This window comes from Actinia tenebrosa, unplaced genomic scaffold (assembly GCF_029948245.1).
Source record: "Actinia tenebrosa isolate PJP-AT-01 unplaced genomic scaffold, QUT_ActTen_1.0 PGA_scaffold14__42_contigs__length_11649687, whole genome shotgun sequence".
Taxonomy (NCBI): domain Eukaryota; kingdom Metazoa; phylum Cnidaria; class Anthozoa; order Actiniaria; family Actiniidae; genus Actinia; species Actinia tenebrosa.
In genome coordinates, this window is record NW_028292574.1 from 4,920,214 (window position 1) to 4,938,935 (window position 18,722).

An 18,722-nucleotide genomic window follows, 5' to 3' on the forward strand; every position below is an offset into this window, starting at 1 on the left:
ATGTTTTGAAATTATTTTTTTAGGAACACGGATGCTCTATCCCCTCTAAAAATTAAATTTTTGTGTTTCTCATTTGATGTACTTTCTCTTAAAAATGGGTCATTTTGGGGGGTAAGTTGCCCTTTAAGGGTTTCCGATCCCAGTAGGTTGATAATTCTGATTGAATTTAATTGAGTATGAATTAAATTGAGCCTGATATGATCTTGCGCATTCAATAAAGATTATTTATAAAGCTGATGCGGCAATTGTAGCCAGCTTTTGCTGCAAGGTATAATCAAAAATGTCAAAGTGGCTTTACAACAAAAGACAACTAGTTACTTGTGTGTCCATCCTTTACAGATTTTCAAAACCGCTGTTGAATCAGTGGTCACATACTTCAGTTTAGACAAAAGATCTTTTGACGCGTTTAGTTTTTACTTTGTATTGTGTGGCTGTAAGACAACTACATCATTTCTTTTCAAGGAACAAATATATCTTGTTGGCCCCTCCCTCGTTCTATATCAGCATGATTCTTTTGTGAGGCTGTGCTTTATTCTACCTCATCTACTGCCACCAGAAGGACTAACCGAGCTAACTCGTCATTATCATCCGAATACTTGGGGTATGATTATAGTTTTTGCATCTCTTACAATAATCATCGCCTGCTCTTGCTTAACCATCGCCTGCTCTTGCTTAACCATCGCCTGCTCTTGCTTAACCATCGCCTGCTCTTGCTTAACCATCGCCTGCTCTTGCTTAACCATCGCCTGCTCTTGCTTAACCATCGCCTGCTCTTGCTTAACCATCGCCTGATCTTGCTTAACCATCGCCTGATCTTGCTTAACCATCGCCTGCTCTTGCTTAACCATCGCCTGCTCTTGCTTAACCATCGCCTGCTTTTGCTTAACCATCGCCTGATCTTGCTTAACCATTGCCTGCTCTTGCTTAACCATCGCCTGCTCTTGCTTAACCATCGCCTGCTTTTGCTTAAAGTGCCTATCACCCTTTTTTTTTTACTTTTTCATATCGAAATATAAGCTATTCTAAGAAACCTGTCGAAAGAATTTTTTGATTCTGACGCTTCTTTCTATTTTTTTCGAGCGGTCAAAAGTGCGAAAATAGGAAGATTTCAAAATATGACCGAGCGAAAGGGGAGACTGGGCTAGTGACGTAGAAGGAGCAACACGCTCTTCTTGATTTACAAAGAAATGTATGGGATACTAGGGGGGATACTGAAGACGTCCTTGCGTTTCTTGGATTTTTTTAGAAGTCCTTGGACTTTTAACTACTTTCTTGGGCTTCTATGAGGAAGTTAATTATCTAAAGATTCCATTTCCAGTTCTCATCAAGATTCGTAGCCTAATTTACTGGTATATTAGTGAAGCGAACACAACCTAGCAAAGCAAGCGAGGTGACTGAAGTGAAGTGATTCCGACCCGATCACAAATATTATCTCGTTGGCTGGGAATAAAACTTGTCAAAACCTTAGTAAATACACCAAAAGTACAGCAGCATAGATAGAAATTCCTACCTGGAAATTCCTAGAGTCGTTATAGGGAACCGAAGTTGATAACAGGTAACATTTTACTTGCCATTGCTCGAACTCAGTCGTCTTCGCACCGGATCGGGAATTTATTCCCGGTTTATTAAAGAATAAAACAGTTTTGGTGATTGTGGTAACATTTCAGTGGTTATTAAACTCTTAAGAAGTATTTGGTGCATTGCTAAAAGGGCTGTAATGAATGGTTGAGACAAAATTCCCGTACGATTGACACAATAATACTACTATTCACAATATTTTAATTATTTGCTACCGTAGAATGCTCTTCAGATTTCTTACCTTTATCGAATTTCCCTCAATAGACGATCGTTTTATCTTTAAAGATAGGTATGGCTAGATACTGTGAGACAGGATAGAAAACTGATAGAATAGAAAATATTATATTTGACTATGAAGTGAAACCATGTTGACCTGCAGAGTAACAGTAGACTGATGATGCGAAGTGTCACGCACCCTTACATGTAGTTCCTCGACTGAACTACTACAGTATAAATATATAATGCAATTCATGTTTAGATATTTTGAAAACTGTTAAGCCATCTACATTGAAAAAGATTTTGTGAACTACCTGGAGTTATTTCATTGTTTCTGTTATTTACATTTGATGTTTCTGATTTGGAAACGACCTGGAAGAATTTTGCGCGGCACGGACTCACATATTCATCCATAAATACATCAGATATTAATAAGAATAATGCTAAAAAATTTATGACTTAAAGGGTGTAGGTACATGTAGTGCTCAGAGTTACTGTATGTGAAATCTATAAGTTTTTGAAGCTAATTTATTACACTTGATTCTGAGCGTGACAGCCTAATATGAGGTTTTCCCTAGGTTGCGTTTAACTTCTCGCTGCTTTTCTTTTTCTTAAAATAATTCAAAAATAATATCATTCTTGAAGTCTGAAGTAATTAACATCCTCTAACCAGAAAAATGAGGTCTTTTGAAAGCGTATAAACGGCAAATTGGTCATAAATACCAGTGAAATCTAGAGAGAATGAGGAAACATCTAAACCCAACTTACTCCTCTTACGTCACAGCCCAGTCCTCTAGGTTATCATTTTACGCGGCCAGAGTCAAAGAAATGCCTATTTTCGCACTTTTGACCGCTCGAAAAAAATAGAAAGAAGGGTCAGAATCAAAAAATTCTTTCGACACGTTTCTTAGAATAGCTTATATTTGGATATAAAAAAGTAAAAAAAAAAGGGTGATAGGCACTTTAACCATCGCCTGATATTGCTTAACCATCGCCTGCTCTTACAATAACCATTGCCTGCTCTTGCTTAACCATCGCCTGCTCTTGCTTAACCATCGCCTGCTCTTGCTTTGCATCGCCTGCTCTTGCTTAACCATCGCCTGATATTTCTTAACCATCGCCTGCTCTTGCTTAACCATCGCCTGATCTTGCTTAACCAACGCCTGATATTTCTTAACCATCGCCTGCTCTTGCTTAATTTGTTGTCGTCTCTTTCTTCACCAGCTTCGTAACAACAGCGGTGGGTGGGATCATGCTACTGGTGGCAACACTTTCCCTTCTTTTATGCTGTATATTTTCTACTGTGTCACCAACCGTGTTTTATGTCGATAGCCAAAATGGTGACGACCGCAACGAAGGTACATCAGTAGATGACGCCTTCTCGACCATCAAAAAATGCGTAGACACAATCGTGGCTCCTGGAGACGAGTGTCGTGTTCGACGTGGACGATACCATGAAAACCTCACCATCACAGGGAAACACGGTACATCAGAAAACCCCATCATCATCGCTGGGTATCAAGATGAACGTCCTATCATCGATGGTACGATGCTGCTGAAGCCTACATGGACCAAACACAAGGGGCGTATCTTCAAAGCTGTGATTGACAACGACATTTGGCAATTGTTTATCAATGACGTCATGATGACTAATGCGCGTTGGCCCAATGCATTATGGTCAGACTTTACAGTTTTTAGCAACTCGTACTGGGCTAAGTCTGCACTCAATTCCACCCGAGATATAATGGTTGATGATGGTGAGAAGAACTTGGCAGGCAGTGGTATCAACGCTACTGGAGCCATGGCTATCTTGAACATTGGAAGTTTTAACACATTCGTGGCCAAAGTACAGAGTCATGTACCGGGACACAACTCTTTTACGTATCACAACACCTTTGGAGATCATCACTTCAAACCCAAGTTGAACCAGTATTTCCTGGAAGACAAGTTAGAGTTACTGGACCAGCCTGGTGAATGGTATTACGACAAACGAACCAAAACCTTGTACGTGTGGAACTATGATGGAAGGAAGCCTAGAAGAAAAGTCGTACGAGGAAAAAACCAAATCTATGCCTTCCAGATATCAGACTGTCATAACATGATCCTTGCCAATATGACTTTCTTTGCAACAACATACAAAGCACAAGTCATCTCCAAAACTAATTACATTGATCAACTTGAATTCCAATCGATTAACTTCAGTTATCCGTCCTACTCCAGGCGAATGCTGGGTGTAACAGATCCGCCCCAATGGACGCAGATTCTTGGCAGAAAAGGAAAAGTCATGAAAACATTTAAGATGTTCAACTGTACGTTTTACGGAACAGACGGCGCCGCCCTCCAATACACCGGTATCAACGTCACCCTGCAAAACAATCTCTTTGAAAGGAACGATTGGTCTGGTGCAATGATGAAAACTGCAATGGGAGGACTGGGAACGATCGTGTCCAAAAGCATCGGTGACAGGTTCATCAGAAACACAGTGCGATATAACGGTGCTAGTGCGGGATACAGGATCGCCGCTCCAAACTCTCTTGTACTTCTGAATCACTTCCACCATCAGTGCTGGGGTAAAATACAGAATGATGGTAGCCATGTTCAGGTACAGGTGCATGGTCAAACAGGTGCGGTTCTCAAACAAAACTGGATTCATGACAGTCCTAAATATGCACTGCGTTTTGATGGTCAACCACCAAGAATCGGGGAACATGGTAGCATGTTGCAGAACGTTGCATGGAACATTAGTGCATTGATGATCAAAGGGGATTATCAGAAAGTGTACAACAATTTAGCTTTCGACAAGTACGTTGACAAGGTACGTACAGTTTTGACTTTTGTTTTGTACTCCAAATTGAGCTGCTTTGACGTTACGTGCAAGGGATCTATTACGCGGTTTGAATATTCTAATAGATGTTGCTATGTTTAATTTAGGGAGGAGATCGCCAAGGCAACGGTTGTGTACTCTGCGTGCTGAGATATGTACGTTCTAATCCTGTGGCTATCAACAATGAAACTGTTGTCATGTATAACGCGGCAACTACTGCAAACGGAGGAAAACACAAGAGGAAGAAGTACCCCTTGGCTGGTCGAGTGGTTAAAGATAACATCATTGGCAAGGTACGTGGGCAACTCATGGATGCAGACAATTGGGACTTCCGTCCCAGCGTAAACTCCAAGTACATCCCTAAGAATGTAGGCCCTTACAAGTTTGATCCAAGCTCGACCATTTATTGGATACCAGGCAGACAGTCGTACAAAACCAGCACACCAGTACCCCTCGACTCCAGTACCACAGTCAAACCAAACCGGAATGCTTTGATGTGGCTAAATGCACTTGGTGCTCGGTCCCACCACGTTTACTTTGGCCAAAACCTGACCAAGGTTACGAAAGCCTCAGTGAAAGATCCTGAATACAAAGCGACGATCCAAGATGACGCTAATGTTTACTTTCTGAAGGAGAAACTGAAAGCTGAGAGTAAGTATTACTGGAGAGTGGATGCAGAGATCTCTGAACAAGAGATCTATAGGGGTGATGTTTGGTCATTCACAACTAGAGGATGACCATACGCAGGCGAGGGAAACTCCTGTATTGAAAAACACAAAGCAATAAATATTTATTAAAGACTGTTAGTGATTTGTCGTCTTTAGTGGTCAGTTTTTCTTTTCAGATTCTTGATTTTGTTTGCTATTGCTATACTCCCATTTCCAGTTCGTCTTTGCTCAGTCTTAGCCTCGATTGTGTACAAATGTGTTCTTTTTTTTCATTAAGGTCCATTGTATAGTAAGGAATGTACGTACTACAATACGTGTTGATTAAAATGCCACGGGGTTTGGATGAATGGTTAAATATTTTAACGTACAACTGAGGCTGAGCAAAGAGAACTCGAAACTGAAGTATTTGTAGTATATTTGCTATATACCACAGCCAACAACCAATAATGTGAAGGTCGGAATCACGTCAGCTATAAACGAGTCATGTCACGTGTTAACTAAAGTTGTACTAGATTTGAGTACAATATACTTATCAGTTATCCCTTTTATCAATCACGTGTCCCTCACCATTAATACCTTATTCTCCCCCCTCTCCCCCCCCCCCCCCCACTCCTGACAGGGAAGGTGTGTTGACAATCATCTCATCAGGGCAATATACTGTTACAACGTGGATGGAATGTACCTTGAGCGGAATTACCTGAGACAAAACAAGAATGCTCCTCAAGTAGATTTAACAACCTTTAATACCGCGTCATGATAAAATTCAATAATAAATAATACATTAATAATTGATTCTTAATTAAAAAGGCTTTATAAGTCCAATAAATAAACGTTAAATATCCCTAGCACCAAACCAGGCCATCCAGGGCCAAGTAATGCATATCTTCTATTGAATAAATTTCATTGTCTAATTCCCTTACATTGCAGCAAGTCTAGATATCCATTAAACCTCTTAGAATACTGTAAATTTTGATTTTTAAAATTTAATCTATTAGTGCGAATAATGAAAAGCTCAAATAATTGAACGATTTTTGCAGTGCACCAAATAAAGTATTAAATATTCTTATTTGTTTGTAATATATTTGTACCATTAAAAATCCGGATAGGAAAGTGTTGTAAATAATGAAATCCAGTCGTCCATGAAAGTGAAGTAAAAACATAATAACGACAATTCGTATAAAGAAAAAAAGAAAAAAGAAAAAAATATAACAAACATGAACACACTATAAGAAAATGGAACACTTTCCCATTGAAAACCTTTTTTAGATGAAGTAAACCTCATTGGTTAGTGTATTTGATTCTATCGTTCTATATTGTACCGCCCCATGTCATATTCAACCCATATGCGGTTTTACTGGTTATGTTACGTGATGTTACATGAGTTACGTCAGTCACAGAGGAAGAACCACGTGTTACTTTCATCATCCATGAGTGATCATCATCATCATCATCATCATCATGTTAGGTCGTCAAGCATGCATTATTGACTCACCATACCTCAGGCACTACAATAACACGTCAAAAAAAAAACAAAAAAAAAAACATTAAATCAAAATATAAACAGAACGAAAACACAAAAAAATATAAAATATACAAAAAGTACAAAATAAATCAACAAATGTTACACCACAATAAGTAAGCTTGATTGCTGTCATTCACGGCACACGCACACACACACCCTTTCACGTGAATCAAGTATTTCTATCATTCAATCTTACATCCTATGGATATGGCTTAAAAAGTTCAATCAAGTGCAAAGTGCGTTTCTTTTGCTAGAATTAAACGGTAACTACACCCCTTATTTAGAACCAACGATCGAGTGAGCGATCACTCAATTAATGTGTGTTTTATCGCGCATGAACTAATCATGACTCTAGGGCATACTGTCTTCTTCCAATTCCTCACCACTTTCACCGCCAGATCCGCCTCCAAGGCTGTGGTGATCAGCCAAAGCTTGTTTGGCAAGGTAGGCTTCTCGTTTGATAATAATCTCCAATGCTTGAGGAACATCAGGTACCATCATGTCGATCAAACGCATCACAAAGAACACGAAGTGCTGTTGACCAACGATATTCCAATGCATTAACAATAAAACACAAATATGAAAACACGATTTACATGTAGTCTCGATTATTACCTCGAAGAGAATGACAAATCCGAGCCGCAGAGCAAGAAGATGCCAATAGAATTTAGTAAAGTGGCCTTCAGGGTCTCTGTATTCCTGATACCTAAATAAGCAATAACATTCATGTCATACTGGAAAACACGACATGGATACCAAGGTGAAATGGTTACTATGGATACATCAGTTACCTGCAAGGCTCGTGTGTAGTGTTTGCAGGAGACCATGCCAGAGAGTAGTTGGTAAAACCTCTTAACGAACCGTCCTCAGATACCGTGTACCGATACAGCATCTTTGGTAAGAACGTTGATGTGAATGCTATCAAGAAAGCCTGCAACAAACAAGTATTTAATCATTAACCTACATGCCTGCTTGTCACTTTTACCTGAAGTTGAATGGGTTGCCTAGCCTACTGAAGCACTTACATTGCTTATCACAGCTATTTTCGCCACACTGTCCAAGATATCAAACCAAATACCAAGATCCTGTGCTCGGTCTGCAATCGGGCGCCGAACTTCACATACGAACTTGTCCGAGTCGATACGGATTTCAAAGATGTTGTTAGCCAAAGCAAAGAATGGAGCCAAGGGGAAAGCAGCGACAAAAATGGTAATGAAACCAAACTGTAAAACTGTAGTAAGAGAATGACAGTATATGTAAGATGTGAGATAGAGTGATGCATTAGAATACCTCCACTGGACTCACCCATTTCAAGATATTCTTGGAACAATCCCTCATTTTCCACCAATTCATAGTCCAGTTCCCATCGTGGTTTGATCTCTCCTTTCGTTGTTCCTCGTTTTTTCCTCTTGAGGTAACCCTTGATCATGCTGTAGAACATGGTGCAAACATGCAGGTAAGATAACCCATTCACACAAAAACAAGCTTTGCTTGTGTTACTTACGGAATAGCAATTTCTTGCACGTTGTTGATCATCTGTTTGCCGACCATGATGATGACGAGTTGCTGTGCTAACTCCATTAAACATCCACCTGGACTGCACTGTAAATGGAATAACATACTTTAATGGTCTATTTCAAATCCAGCGCTCTGATTGGCTGTGCTCAGTAGTGATCTATTAGTGTTAGAGCACTAGTACCGGAAAGTGACGGGTTTCAACCTAATTTCAATGTTTTGTATCCATGTATTTGACCGATGACTGAGTAGGTTTAGACTTTGGCCTTATGTGCTTTTGACTCGTAGACCATGAGGGTGAGAGGTCTAATTAGCAGTCTTACTAACCTCCTCTTGACGAAGACCAAACAGACGTCTGTAATGCCCAGGATATCCTACAAGCCTGGAAAATATGACAACCGACATTTACTCTCAGAAAAACTACATGTATATGATACTGAAGCTTATGAAGAAAAACACCATACAACATAATAATTCAAAACTAAATTAATAAAACGAACGAAGAATTAGTACTTGGTTTCTGTACTTACTTTCCCTTGAAGAAAGCAATGTAGAAAATAGAAGAGTAAAAGTTGACGAACTGGAAGACAAACACCTTGAAAGTCAAGTTATCCTCATATTCTGTCTGTGTTCGATGCATTTCTAATAAAATAAATCATTAGGTATTTCAATGTATTTGAAAAAACTGAATGGCTAAAAGTGCTATCGCTTTACTCACCCCAGTGTGTCAAAGCCAAAGCAACCCTTTCATACACCTGAAAGACATACGTTAGTACATCAGTATTGAGTCAGGACCGTAGCACTGTTGCCAGCAATACTGCGTTTACTGGATCACAAATCTACAACTGTTGGGTCAACAAGTTTCATAGCGTGAACATAACCGGCATTGCTGGCAATGTTGTATTTTGGTGTAACCGCTGTTCACGGTGTGGTAGAGTCGAGACCATCAATGCATAATTTAGTCAACACATCCCACTAAAATCTCTTTGCGCGCAACATTTTCAAGTTCTTGATCAAATGGACAATGAAGTTCAGAAGACCTTTTCTTACCCTACTCAATATCATGATAATGGTCAAGTTAACAAAAGCACCAGTAGAGTTAGCAATCTGCAAGGCATATTTTCTGGTGGACTTGTTTCTTGCTAACGGTCTGTACACTAACAGTTTGTAGACAATAACACCAACCATAAACACCAACACTAGAGAAACCATAGTGATGACAATCGCTATACCCGACAGTAAACGCGGTTTACGTTTTTCATCAGGAAAGTGCGGTTCGAGAATTCCCGTCACTGGGTTTCTTTCTACTGTGGGCGCGAGTGCTGCAAACGTTGGTCGTGGTCGTTCCTATGGAATAAACGTCACAGCCAATCATTACGCATTTCTTCAACTGTAGCTACGTCTGTCACAATCATTCTACGTCAAGTGAATAGTTGAATAGTGAAAGTATTAGTACAGTGTGTCATACGTACCACTTCCTCTTCGTACTCCAGCACATCCCAGTGGTAGGCTAGAGTTATCTCCTTTCTTTTCCAATACTCCAAGAAGAAGCAGGCTGTTCATACAAAACCACATGTTAGTCATAATTCCAAGTAATGTCTGACATAAAATCAAGGAGTTTCTTACCCCAGAAAGAGACAAATATAGCGTAGACCACGGTAGCAGCATTATCAAACATGTAGGCAACCTATCATGGAAACACTCACAATCAATGATGCATTCAAAAAAGTATGACTTTCAAGGGAAGTTTGTTTTATTGTACCTTGCCTGATCCACAACTTATCTTGAGATCCCAATAAGCACAACCAAGAGACTCGTCACACAGAGGACACATCTTGAATGTCCACTCTGGGTTCTCACAAACCTCAAGACTAAAAACAGCTATATTAGTTAATCCGAGAAAATTGCTTTAAATCCTATAGTCTCATCCCCACCAACCCTGCCCCCCTGTCCCCTCCTGTCCTCCTACCCCCATAGGCTAGACTGTGAAAGGAACTTAATACATTCACTGAATATTTTACATGTTGACTTACGCTGGTCTATTGTCTGCACTGCTGACTGTAGCAACTCCATACAGAAATACCAAGAGACCAATGAAGGATGGCATGATGAGCCAAGCTGTGTATTGACCTGTAGATCACACATGTTGTGTATTATAGACTACACACAATATAAGACTACAACAGCAAGGTAAAATGTGAACCAGTATAGCCATGAGAAAAGATAAGACCAACATAGATTTATGGTGCCTTACCCCGGGGGGGGGGGAGGTACTCCCCTATATTTGCTATACGGGTATGTGCCGCCCTATAGGGTATGGTTTTTGGGCTTTTGGGTCTGGGGTAGGGTATCATTTTTTGACATTTTGTCTGGGATAGGGTATCATTTTTGTCTGGGATAGGGTTAAGATTTGGTCGTTTTAGCCTGGGATAGGATTAATAACGATTTGGTCGTTTTTGTCTGGCGAATAGACTACGCTTTCTGACGGCACAAAAACAATGAAAACTGTTAGTAAATATTGATTACAATCTATTGAATATAAGCCGTCTTTTCCGTCTTTTAGTCTGGGATAGGGTGTACAATTCTTAGTTTTAGTCTGGGGTAGGGTATGTAAAATCGAAATCTTAGGTCTGGGATAGGGTCAGGGTTTTAAGGTCCTGGCGGCACACCCCTACCCAAGTTGGGTTAGTAGTACCCCCCGGGTGCCTTACAGTCCGTAACATTGTTCTATATTCATACCTAGCCAAGCAAAGTAGATGCCAATCTTCTCTCCAAAATAGTCACTGGAAAATAGTTTGTTTAGCATAAGATATGGTACTACATGAAATAAAATAAAGAATGGCTGAACAATGTCTTGTGATAATGTTCTTACCGGATGTGATCAAGGGGCTGGTACTTGTACCACTTGCCCCAGCGTGCCCAGTATTCTTTGAGAACCTAAAGAACAGTTCAGTAGTGAGAATATCTCTCATCTCCACACATTACCAATATGGTACTGTAAGTCATTGACCTGCACAGATGAACGAGATTTACCTGTCTTTTGTTCAACTTGATTTCCTCAGGGCCATGGGGGCCTTCATGGAACTCTTTGGGTAATTCTGCTGGACCCTGCATAGACAAACAGACAGACGGACATAAATAGAGTGAGAAGAGGATGATAAAGGTCAATATGAAAAGAATCATGTTACAGTGGAGTAACATACCACATGCAGAGGATAGCCAGCCTTAAAAACACCTTCTTCAACAAGACGTTCAATTCCTACGATATCAAAGATCATTTAGTATTTTGATTTCCTTGATACCACCCATCTTGTAACCTGTTTTTATATTATTCACCTATTTCTCCTCTCTGTCTCTTTCCATACGGTGCTGTCTCCAAGATTTCATAAACCTACATAAACAACTCTGTAAGTTTTATGTCTAAAAGAAATATTTATATTTCATACTGTATTATTCCTACTGAAAAATTTAATAAATAATAATAAGCCTTTTCATAGTTTAAGAATCGATTCCACTGCACATGCGATTTTATCCCGAATTTCTCACCTTCTTTTGTCTAAACCTTCTTTTGTTCTTAATTAAACAAAAGAAGGTGAGAAATTCGGGAAAAAATTGCATGCGCAGTGGAATCGATTCTTAAACTATGAAAAGGCTTATTGAATCTTACCACTCTGACTCTTTCGACATCAGTAAAGTAAGTATCTGGATTGTCACTACCAATGAACCTACAAACATTGTTACAGGACTCATTAATCATGTGAATATTTCTTAAAGATTTCTTTCCAAGAATTTTGAAAGTGTGTCATAAATGCTTGCATGTTGTTACTAGTCTCATATGCTTTATCACACACACAAGTCATCATAACAAGCTAAGTGAAGATGATGAACATACTTGTTAAGCTTGTTTGCTTGGAATACACAAGTAAATAAATCTGGTGGTGGGTTTGGAACTTCCTCCTTAAATATGTTGGGTAGACGAAACTTTTCAAGCATACGTTCCGACCAGTTGATCTTCCTTGTTGTGCGCACCTAGAAGAAGAATAATGTAAATCAAAGCTGTTGTACTATAAACTAGGCAAGATAAGTGAAGAGATACAAGATCCAAATACTCTTACACATCTCTGTCTAAGGATGGAACTCAAAGATAATTATCATGTAGAGAGCTCTTACCTCAAGAGGAGCTCTAAAACTCAGCTCCTCTGCATAGAACAGGAGAACTTCCCAAGGGACATGGATTTTGATGAAGTGGAGTTTGACCTTCTTGTCTTGAGTGATTTCCTGTTAGAAAATATATTTTCTAACTTAGATGGATGAATTACACCTTTATTTAAACAGGGTAGCCCTTACAGTTTCAAATGTCACTGACATCAACAGGAGTCCTGATAAAAGGTAGACGTCTTATTAAAATACCTCTTCAAATTCAAGTTGTGATTTTTCCAAGTTTTCTAGGAATTTCCTCCTTTTTTCTAAGTCCTGTGGAGCTGGGTCTTTTCCATCATCCTCATAAACCAGTACGTAATCTAGAAAACACAAAACATTCTCACAGTTACATTAAATGATTTCCTGCACTAATCTTTGCTATTGAACTGAACATGATTGTCTATGCATTATTTGCTGGTCATTTATTACAATGGAGACACCTAGTAGTATAAGACAGAGTATGGTAATGTTAAAAGGCTTATAAACTTACATACCAATTTGCCTTTTTCCATCGCGAAAGTAACATCCTCTTTCTCCACTCATATCCTCATCATCAATGGCCTGAATTGAACAAGACAATAATTATGGTTGGAGCTAAATCCCACCTTATCTGTTTGTAAAGCACCCTAAATATCTAGTATGTATCTTATATAATGTAAATGAGCTGACCGTTGTTTAAGGAGCTATAAGTTAATGAGAGTTCATTCATAACAAAGTCTGATATGGTTTGGTTTCTTTGTTAGGCTTAAAATAAACAGCTGTGAACTTCTTTTATTACTGATCGATATGCATCATATAGTACAGTGATCAATGAAGATACTAACAGATCCACCATAATAATCAGGATCATCATCATATGCTTGATTGTAACCATCCTAACAAGACAAAGATCAAGAATAAGATAGAGTAGCTCTCCAGAAAGAACAATCAGCATTAATGCAAAATGAGTTGTCACACAAAAGCAGTGCTATTTAGCTATAAGCAAGTCTCTAGCATCATGCAGTTTAATATTTGGTATTGCAGAAAAGCTTTTTTAGGTTTTTGTTCATGCAGGTAATGAATGATGTGCAATGACCTATTAGGTGTTAATTGCATTACACTAGTATACAGGTTAGCTCAGTGCACAGAATCTTAGCAGTACAATCATACAGGCATTACACTATAGTATGCAGGTTAGCTCAGACCACAGAATCTTAGCAGTACAATCATACAGGCATTACACTAGTATGCAGGTTAGCTCAGACCACAGAATCTTAGCAGTACAATCATGCAGGCATGTATCACACTAGTATACAGGTTAGCCCAGTGCACAGAATCTTAGCAGTACAATCATGCAGGCATGTATCACACTAGTATACAGGTTAGCCCAGTGCACAGAATCTTAGCAGAACAATCATGCAGGCATATATCCCACTAGTATACAGGTTAGTTCAGTGCACAGAATCTTAGCAGTACAATCATGCAGGCATCACACTAGTATACAGGTTAGCTCGGTGCACAGTATCTTAAAAGTAATTGTGTTAGATACATGGCATGTTTGCCAGTTTTAAGGTGCAGGTGATTATAAAGATATATTAGTTCAGAGAGTGCCTGTATTGTGCATACTACTGTGTTGTAATGATGAAATTTGTGTCAGTAGCACATTAATGCATACATGCAGAATGATAATGTGTACTGTGATCTGTGACAAGCAGTAAGGATAAAGTGCACTTTAAACACTCAACACTCCATTTAAGAAAAGACCACAACACCTTGTACATGGCATCATTGTAAGTTGGATCAAAAGTATTATAAGAAGCCATTTCCTACACAAAATGAAAGAGAAAATGGATTAGATGATACATGTTGAGAAAAGAGAGTAATAGACTGACAGATATAGCATTTCCAGTTATAGATGTAAGAGTAACACTGCATCTAATAGAAATAATATAGGAGTTCAACTATGGCATTGCAGACAGGATGCATTAAGAATAATGATCTGAAAGGAGTTCTCAAATATTTGTCTGATTTAGAATAATTATAGCAACTGCTTGGAATCATTTTTGATAACAGTCTGAAATGCATTTGTAAGATGCTCGTTGACATAATATGATATTAGATGAGAATTGAATGAGAAAAGCATGCATGGCAATGACTGCAAGTATAGATTAAGAAAGAAAAGAGATCTGTGTACATACAAATTAATTAAAAGTAATTTGACAGATATCGTAATTCCTCTTTCTAGTTATCATCAATAGAGCTTTTCATTCATTTAAAAAATATAATTCTGTTTATTTGAAGAGAACCAAAATGTGAAATTCAAACTGCAATGTGTTAATGTCTACTCTTTGATAAATCATCCCTGCCCTAGTCTACCAAATATCATAATGATATACTTAGTCACATTCATGTATCCATGTACCTCACAAAAATGTATGTGGTGAACAAAAACAGCCTAAAGACCATCTGTCAAGAAAGGCCATTAAAGAGAATGTTGCAACATGATTGTATGTCTAATTTTTTAAAGTCTTGACGGTAAACTAAAAGGATAATAGTCATATATCAGGGAGTTAAAGTAAATAACAAATTCCATGTAAGAATAAATGCTTAATCTAAACTAAAGTACACAATTTGAACTATTTATACTATAATTATATAATAACTAGATAATTATAATAATTCCTGTGTCCAAATTTCCACATCAGTAAAGACCTCAAAGATAATAAAGGAACAATAGTTACATATGATGTTTGATCTCAAATCAAGTTATGAACCAACAAGAAGTGACACTTCATCTAACTTATCAAAAAAATAATAATAATGATTGTGATGTGACAGCTGCACGATAATACAAGAGGTAAGTAAAGAGGTAAATCGTACAAGGAATGACCCCACAATATATTAATGATGGCATATTTACTTGACTTAATTTGTGGTACCTGTTTTGAATCTTTTCCCTCATTTTTGACAGATTCTGGATCAATGTCAACATGAGTTTCCCCTTCCTTGGTATAGGATTTGTCACTTTCTTCCGACATGATTATTTTCGACTTGATAAGTGTATTTAGCAGAGCATAAAGATCATTTTAAACCTTCATTAAAACTTGTTCCTTATCCCTTGACTGCTTGAATAACTAGCTATATATCAAGACGGAACTAATGTAAACACTGCTTGGCATTTGGCAGGTACATCACATAACTCTAAACAAATCCAAATACATCCAGCCTCCAGTTAAATGTGATTTTTTTCATTTTTTAATATGATACCTTTGACTAAAAAGATATTAGAGAACAAACAAACTAGTAAAAATTAATTCTGATTGATTTTGATAACTGTCAAGTGAGACTTAACACTGACAGGCTGGTACCTGTAAACCTAGCTGACAATATGAGGTTTGTACCTTGATAGATTTGAAAGAATAACCATACATGTATATTTAGCTATAATAATGTCACCTGCTTATTCTATTGTTTCTTGTGATACGGTTCAGTAGTTTATTGTTCAAGGGTGATTGTTTGTATGTTTTGTGCTTACATCACAGAGATTACAACACAGATCCTTTATATAATAGGTCTTTTTTCTTTGTCTACTCACTCTTATCTGTAAAGATTTTAGTCGTGAAATCAGAAATCACTCTTGGTTAATGATTAAAAACAATATCCATTGTCAATTATATAGCCCCTGACTCCTTAGATTTTCCTTAAGCCTTTGATAATAACTATTGAATCTAGTAGAAAATGCTATCTTTTTTTCTTCTAGTATTTTAACATATCGCATGAATAGTTAACAGCATTTGTAATGGATATGATACTATGCTAGACATCTAGAAGCCATCTGCATGCAGTCAAAGGACTATACCAGGTGTGGGTGTTCTAGCTGGACTAAGGCTTTATATAACATAAATAAAACTATATAAAAGATTAATTACAGAATCCTTTTCAGAATCACTTCCAACACATCTGCCTGTAGTTCTTCTGATTCACACAAACACACAAATTAGTCAAATATTAGAATAGACAAAAATATTGCATTATTCCTTCCTTCCTTCCTTCTGTCCTAGTGGAATGCACTATAGCCTTACATAATGGATTATGTTATACAAGCTCATAATTTCTTTTAATAGTCTTTGAACATATCAAAGTTTTCTATTGTAAAATAAATTAAAGGAATAAGAGCCAGGAAAAGGATAAGAACACAGTTATCAAATTCCTGACCCTTGTTCTGCCGTTATTGTTGAATGAACAATTAAGAGGAACTAATGATTACACCACTGGCAGTCTTACTGATCTCTCTAAAAATACTTTTTATACACGAGAATTGAGCCAAGGAAAGGTATATTGAAACAAAATAAGATTACTTATATATATTGTAAAAAAACTAATTAAAATTCTTTAAATTTCTGTTTTTAAGCTATGTATAGCAGTGTAATGTCACCAATAGCAACCATGCATATCTTGAACGTAATGTATGATTTATTATTGTCATATGTAAATCAGCTTTAAAGCCATCCATCCGTTCATGAATAATAATGACCATTTAAACTTTTACGATTTCCAAAAAAAGTTTCCCTTTATTTGTCAGATTTTTCATTCATCCTTCAAGATTTTTGCAATTAATTTAAGCTGCAATGAATACAAATTCAATCCCATTTATTTTGCAAAATTTTTAGCCACTAATAGCAAATATTTCATTGAAATTATCGTCCCCATAGTTGCATTTCAATTAACGAATAGAGCGATAATTTTTGAGTGAAGGAAATGTTTTTCTTGCGTCTTAATACAAGGGAAAATTCTACCTCTATGATCAATGAAGGTTTAAAATAATTTTCTTACAGGGAAAATAAAAAGGTGTGAAATCTCTTCTGCATGGATTGATATCGTTATGGTTTCTTGTCAAGGAATTCAGGCACTTAAAATCAAAATGCAAGAAGAATATTTTTACAAAAACATTAACGCTTATTGCGATGATTAGTGAAACGTTTGGCGTTGATATTCACCGTCGATCGGTTAGCTATTCCTAACGCCAACGCATAAAGCCAAACCTGTGTTGTCAACACCCAACCAAACACCATCGACCAACTGCAGTAGAACACATCAAATATTACTAATAAAATATCCCACAAGGAAGGCTTATTCGCTAGTAAAAGGTAGAATCTAATGTCAGTTTATGAAAAGTGTAGTTCTCTATATATCTATATCATGTGTCTGGTCGGGGAAAAAAGAAGAAAAAACGAATGCATGATAATAAAGAGAGCAAAATGTCTTTATTACTGAAGTATACTGGGATGAAGAGACGCGATCTGCATGTCGATTATCATCCATTTTTAATGCACAACATTGAGTCTGCTTTAATCTTTGGTCGAAGAAAATTTACCAGCATTTGAACGAATTACGCTCGACCAAAATTAGAACATTCCTTTGAAGACGATGGATTATTATGAATTGATTGAAGAAGGAAAAGCCATGATCACACGATCACGACGACGGTGATCTTCGAACGATCAAACTTATAATTCGACAAATAAAATATTCTCTTGGCTCAGCAGGACTAGAATACTGGCTTCCCTATGAAACATCAGTGGCCCACTAGCATTCTTTCCGAAAATCTGAATCTATATCGGGTAAAAAACTGATGAAATACTACTGACAAATTCGTGTTTTTGTTGAATCATCCAAGCAGAAATATCTTAGATTTGAACTTATTCATAATATTCAATCTCGGCAATGTAAATACTCTTCGCTACGACTAAATACAGCACATAGACCTACAAAATACTTACAGCAAAAATCAAATCCAATAATCTAGAAGTAATATAAACACAAAATAAATCACATACATACCAGGTTTTCGTTGGTAGCAAGTGGATTCCTGTCATCCATATTTGAAGCACTCTTGCTCGCTTTCCACTCAATCAGCTTTCCACAACGAACTTCCACTTGTGCTATTCATAATCTATCAGGACTACACGGTAATATAGTATCTTATTTGAGGATAATGAAAGCAAATGCAGATCATCAACCAACAACAACTTCAAGGTGATTCTTCGAACTCTTTTCTCGTCAGGAAAAACGAGATCGAATCAACATGCACTACTGCGCATGCGTGCTCTTGTTCGTGCACCTGTTTCTTTTGATTGACAGGTAGAGATCATGTGGGCGTGGCGATCTTTTTTACAGGTGCATATATACGTATATACCGATATATGGAACAAGCTTAAAC

The 18,722-nt window shown here is 37.6% G+C and overlaps 2 protein-coding genes across 6 annotated transcripts; one reads left to right on the forward strand and one right to left on the reverse strand.

The window, feature by feature from the left end:
• Positions 1 to 455: 455 nt before the first annotated feature.
• Positions 456 to 5,424, forward strand: LOC116302974 (uncharacterized). Of its 2 annotated transcripts, none has more exons than XM_089029728.1 (3): positions 456 to 601; positions 3,019 to 4,609; positions 4,726 to 5,424. In XM_089029728.1, the coding sequence occupies exons 2-3, from the start codon at positions 3,047 to 3,049 to the stop codon at positions 5,353 to 5,355; spliced, it is 2,193 nt and encodes a 730-aa protein (XP_088885854.1). In that variant the 5' UTR covers positions 456 to 601; positions 3,019 to 3,046; the 3' UTR covers positions 5,356 to 5,424. The 2 variants fall into 2 exon arrangements, with proteins under 2 accessions (XP_088885854.1, XP_088885855.1); XM_089029729.1 differs by having other exon boundaries at positions 485 to 601; positions 3,127 to 4,609.
• A 587-nt stretch (positions 5,425 to 6,011) lies between these two features.
• Positions 6,012 to 18,601, reverse strand: LOC116303025 (anoctamin-7). Of its 4 annotated transcripts, XM_031712477.2 has the most exons (28): positions 18,344 to 18,601; positions 14,275 to 14,328; positions 13,348 to 13,398; positions 13,018 to 13,084; positions 12,734 to 12,843; positions 12,494 to 12,601; positions 12,216 to 12,352; positions 11,991 to 12,048; positions 11,660 to 11,714; positions 11,527 to 11,582; positions 11,357 to 11,431; positions 11,196 to 11,260; positions 11,063 to 11,106; positions 10,357 to 10,453; positions 10,086 to 10,194; positions 9,950 to 10,010; positions 9,796 to 9,878; positions 9,374 to 9,670; positions 9,042 to 9,078; positions 8,854 to 8,965; positions 8,651 to 8,705; positions 8,313 to 8,410; positions 8,114 to 8,238; positions 7,834 to 8,039; positions 7,600 to 7,739; positions 7,424 to 7,514; positions 7,192 to 7,342; positions 6,012 to 6,791 (listed from the first exon to the last, which is right to left on the reverse strand). In XM_031712477.2, exons 1-28 carry the CDS (start codon positions 18,380 to 18,382, stop codon positions 6,775 to 6,777), a joined length of 2,598 nt encoding a protein of 865 aa, XP_031568337.1. In that variant the 5' UTR covers positions 18,383 to 18,601; the 3' UTR covers positions 6,012 to 6,774. The 4 variants fall into 4 exon arrangements, with proteins under 4 accessions (XP_031568337.1, XP_031568329.1, XP_031568352.1 ...); XM_031712469.2 differs by having other exon boundaries at positions 6,012 to 7,342; XM_031712492.2 differs by lacking the exons at positions 13,348 to 13,398; positions 14,275 to 14,328 and having other exon boundaries at positions 6,012 to 7,342.
• Positions 18,602 to 18,722: the final 121 nt, after the last annotated feature.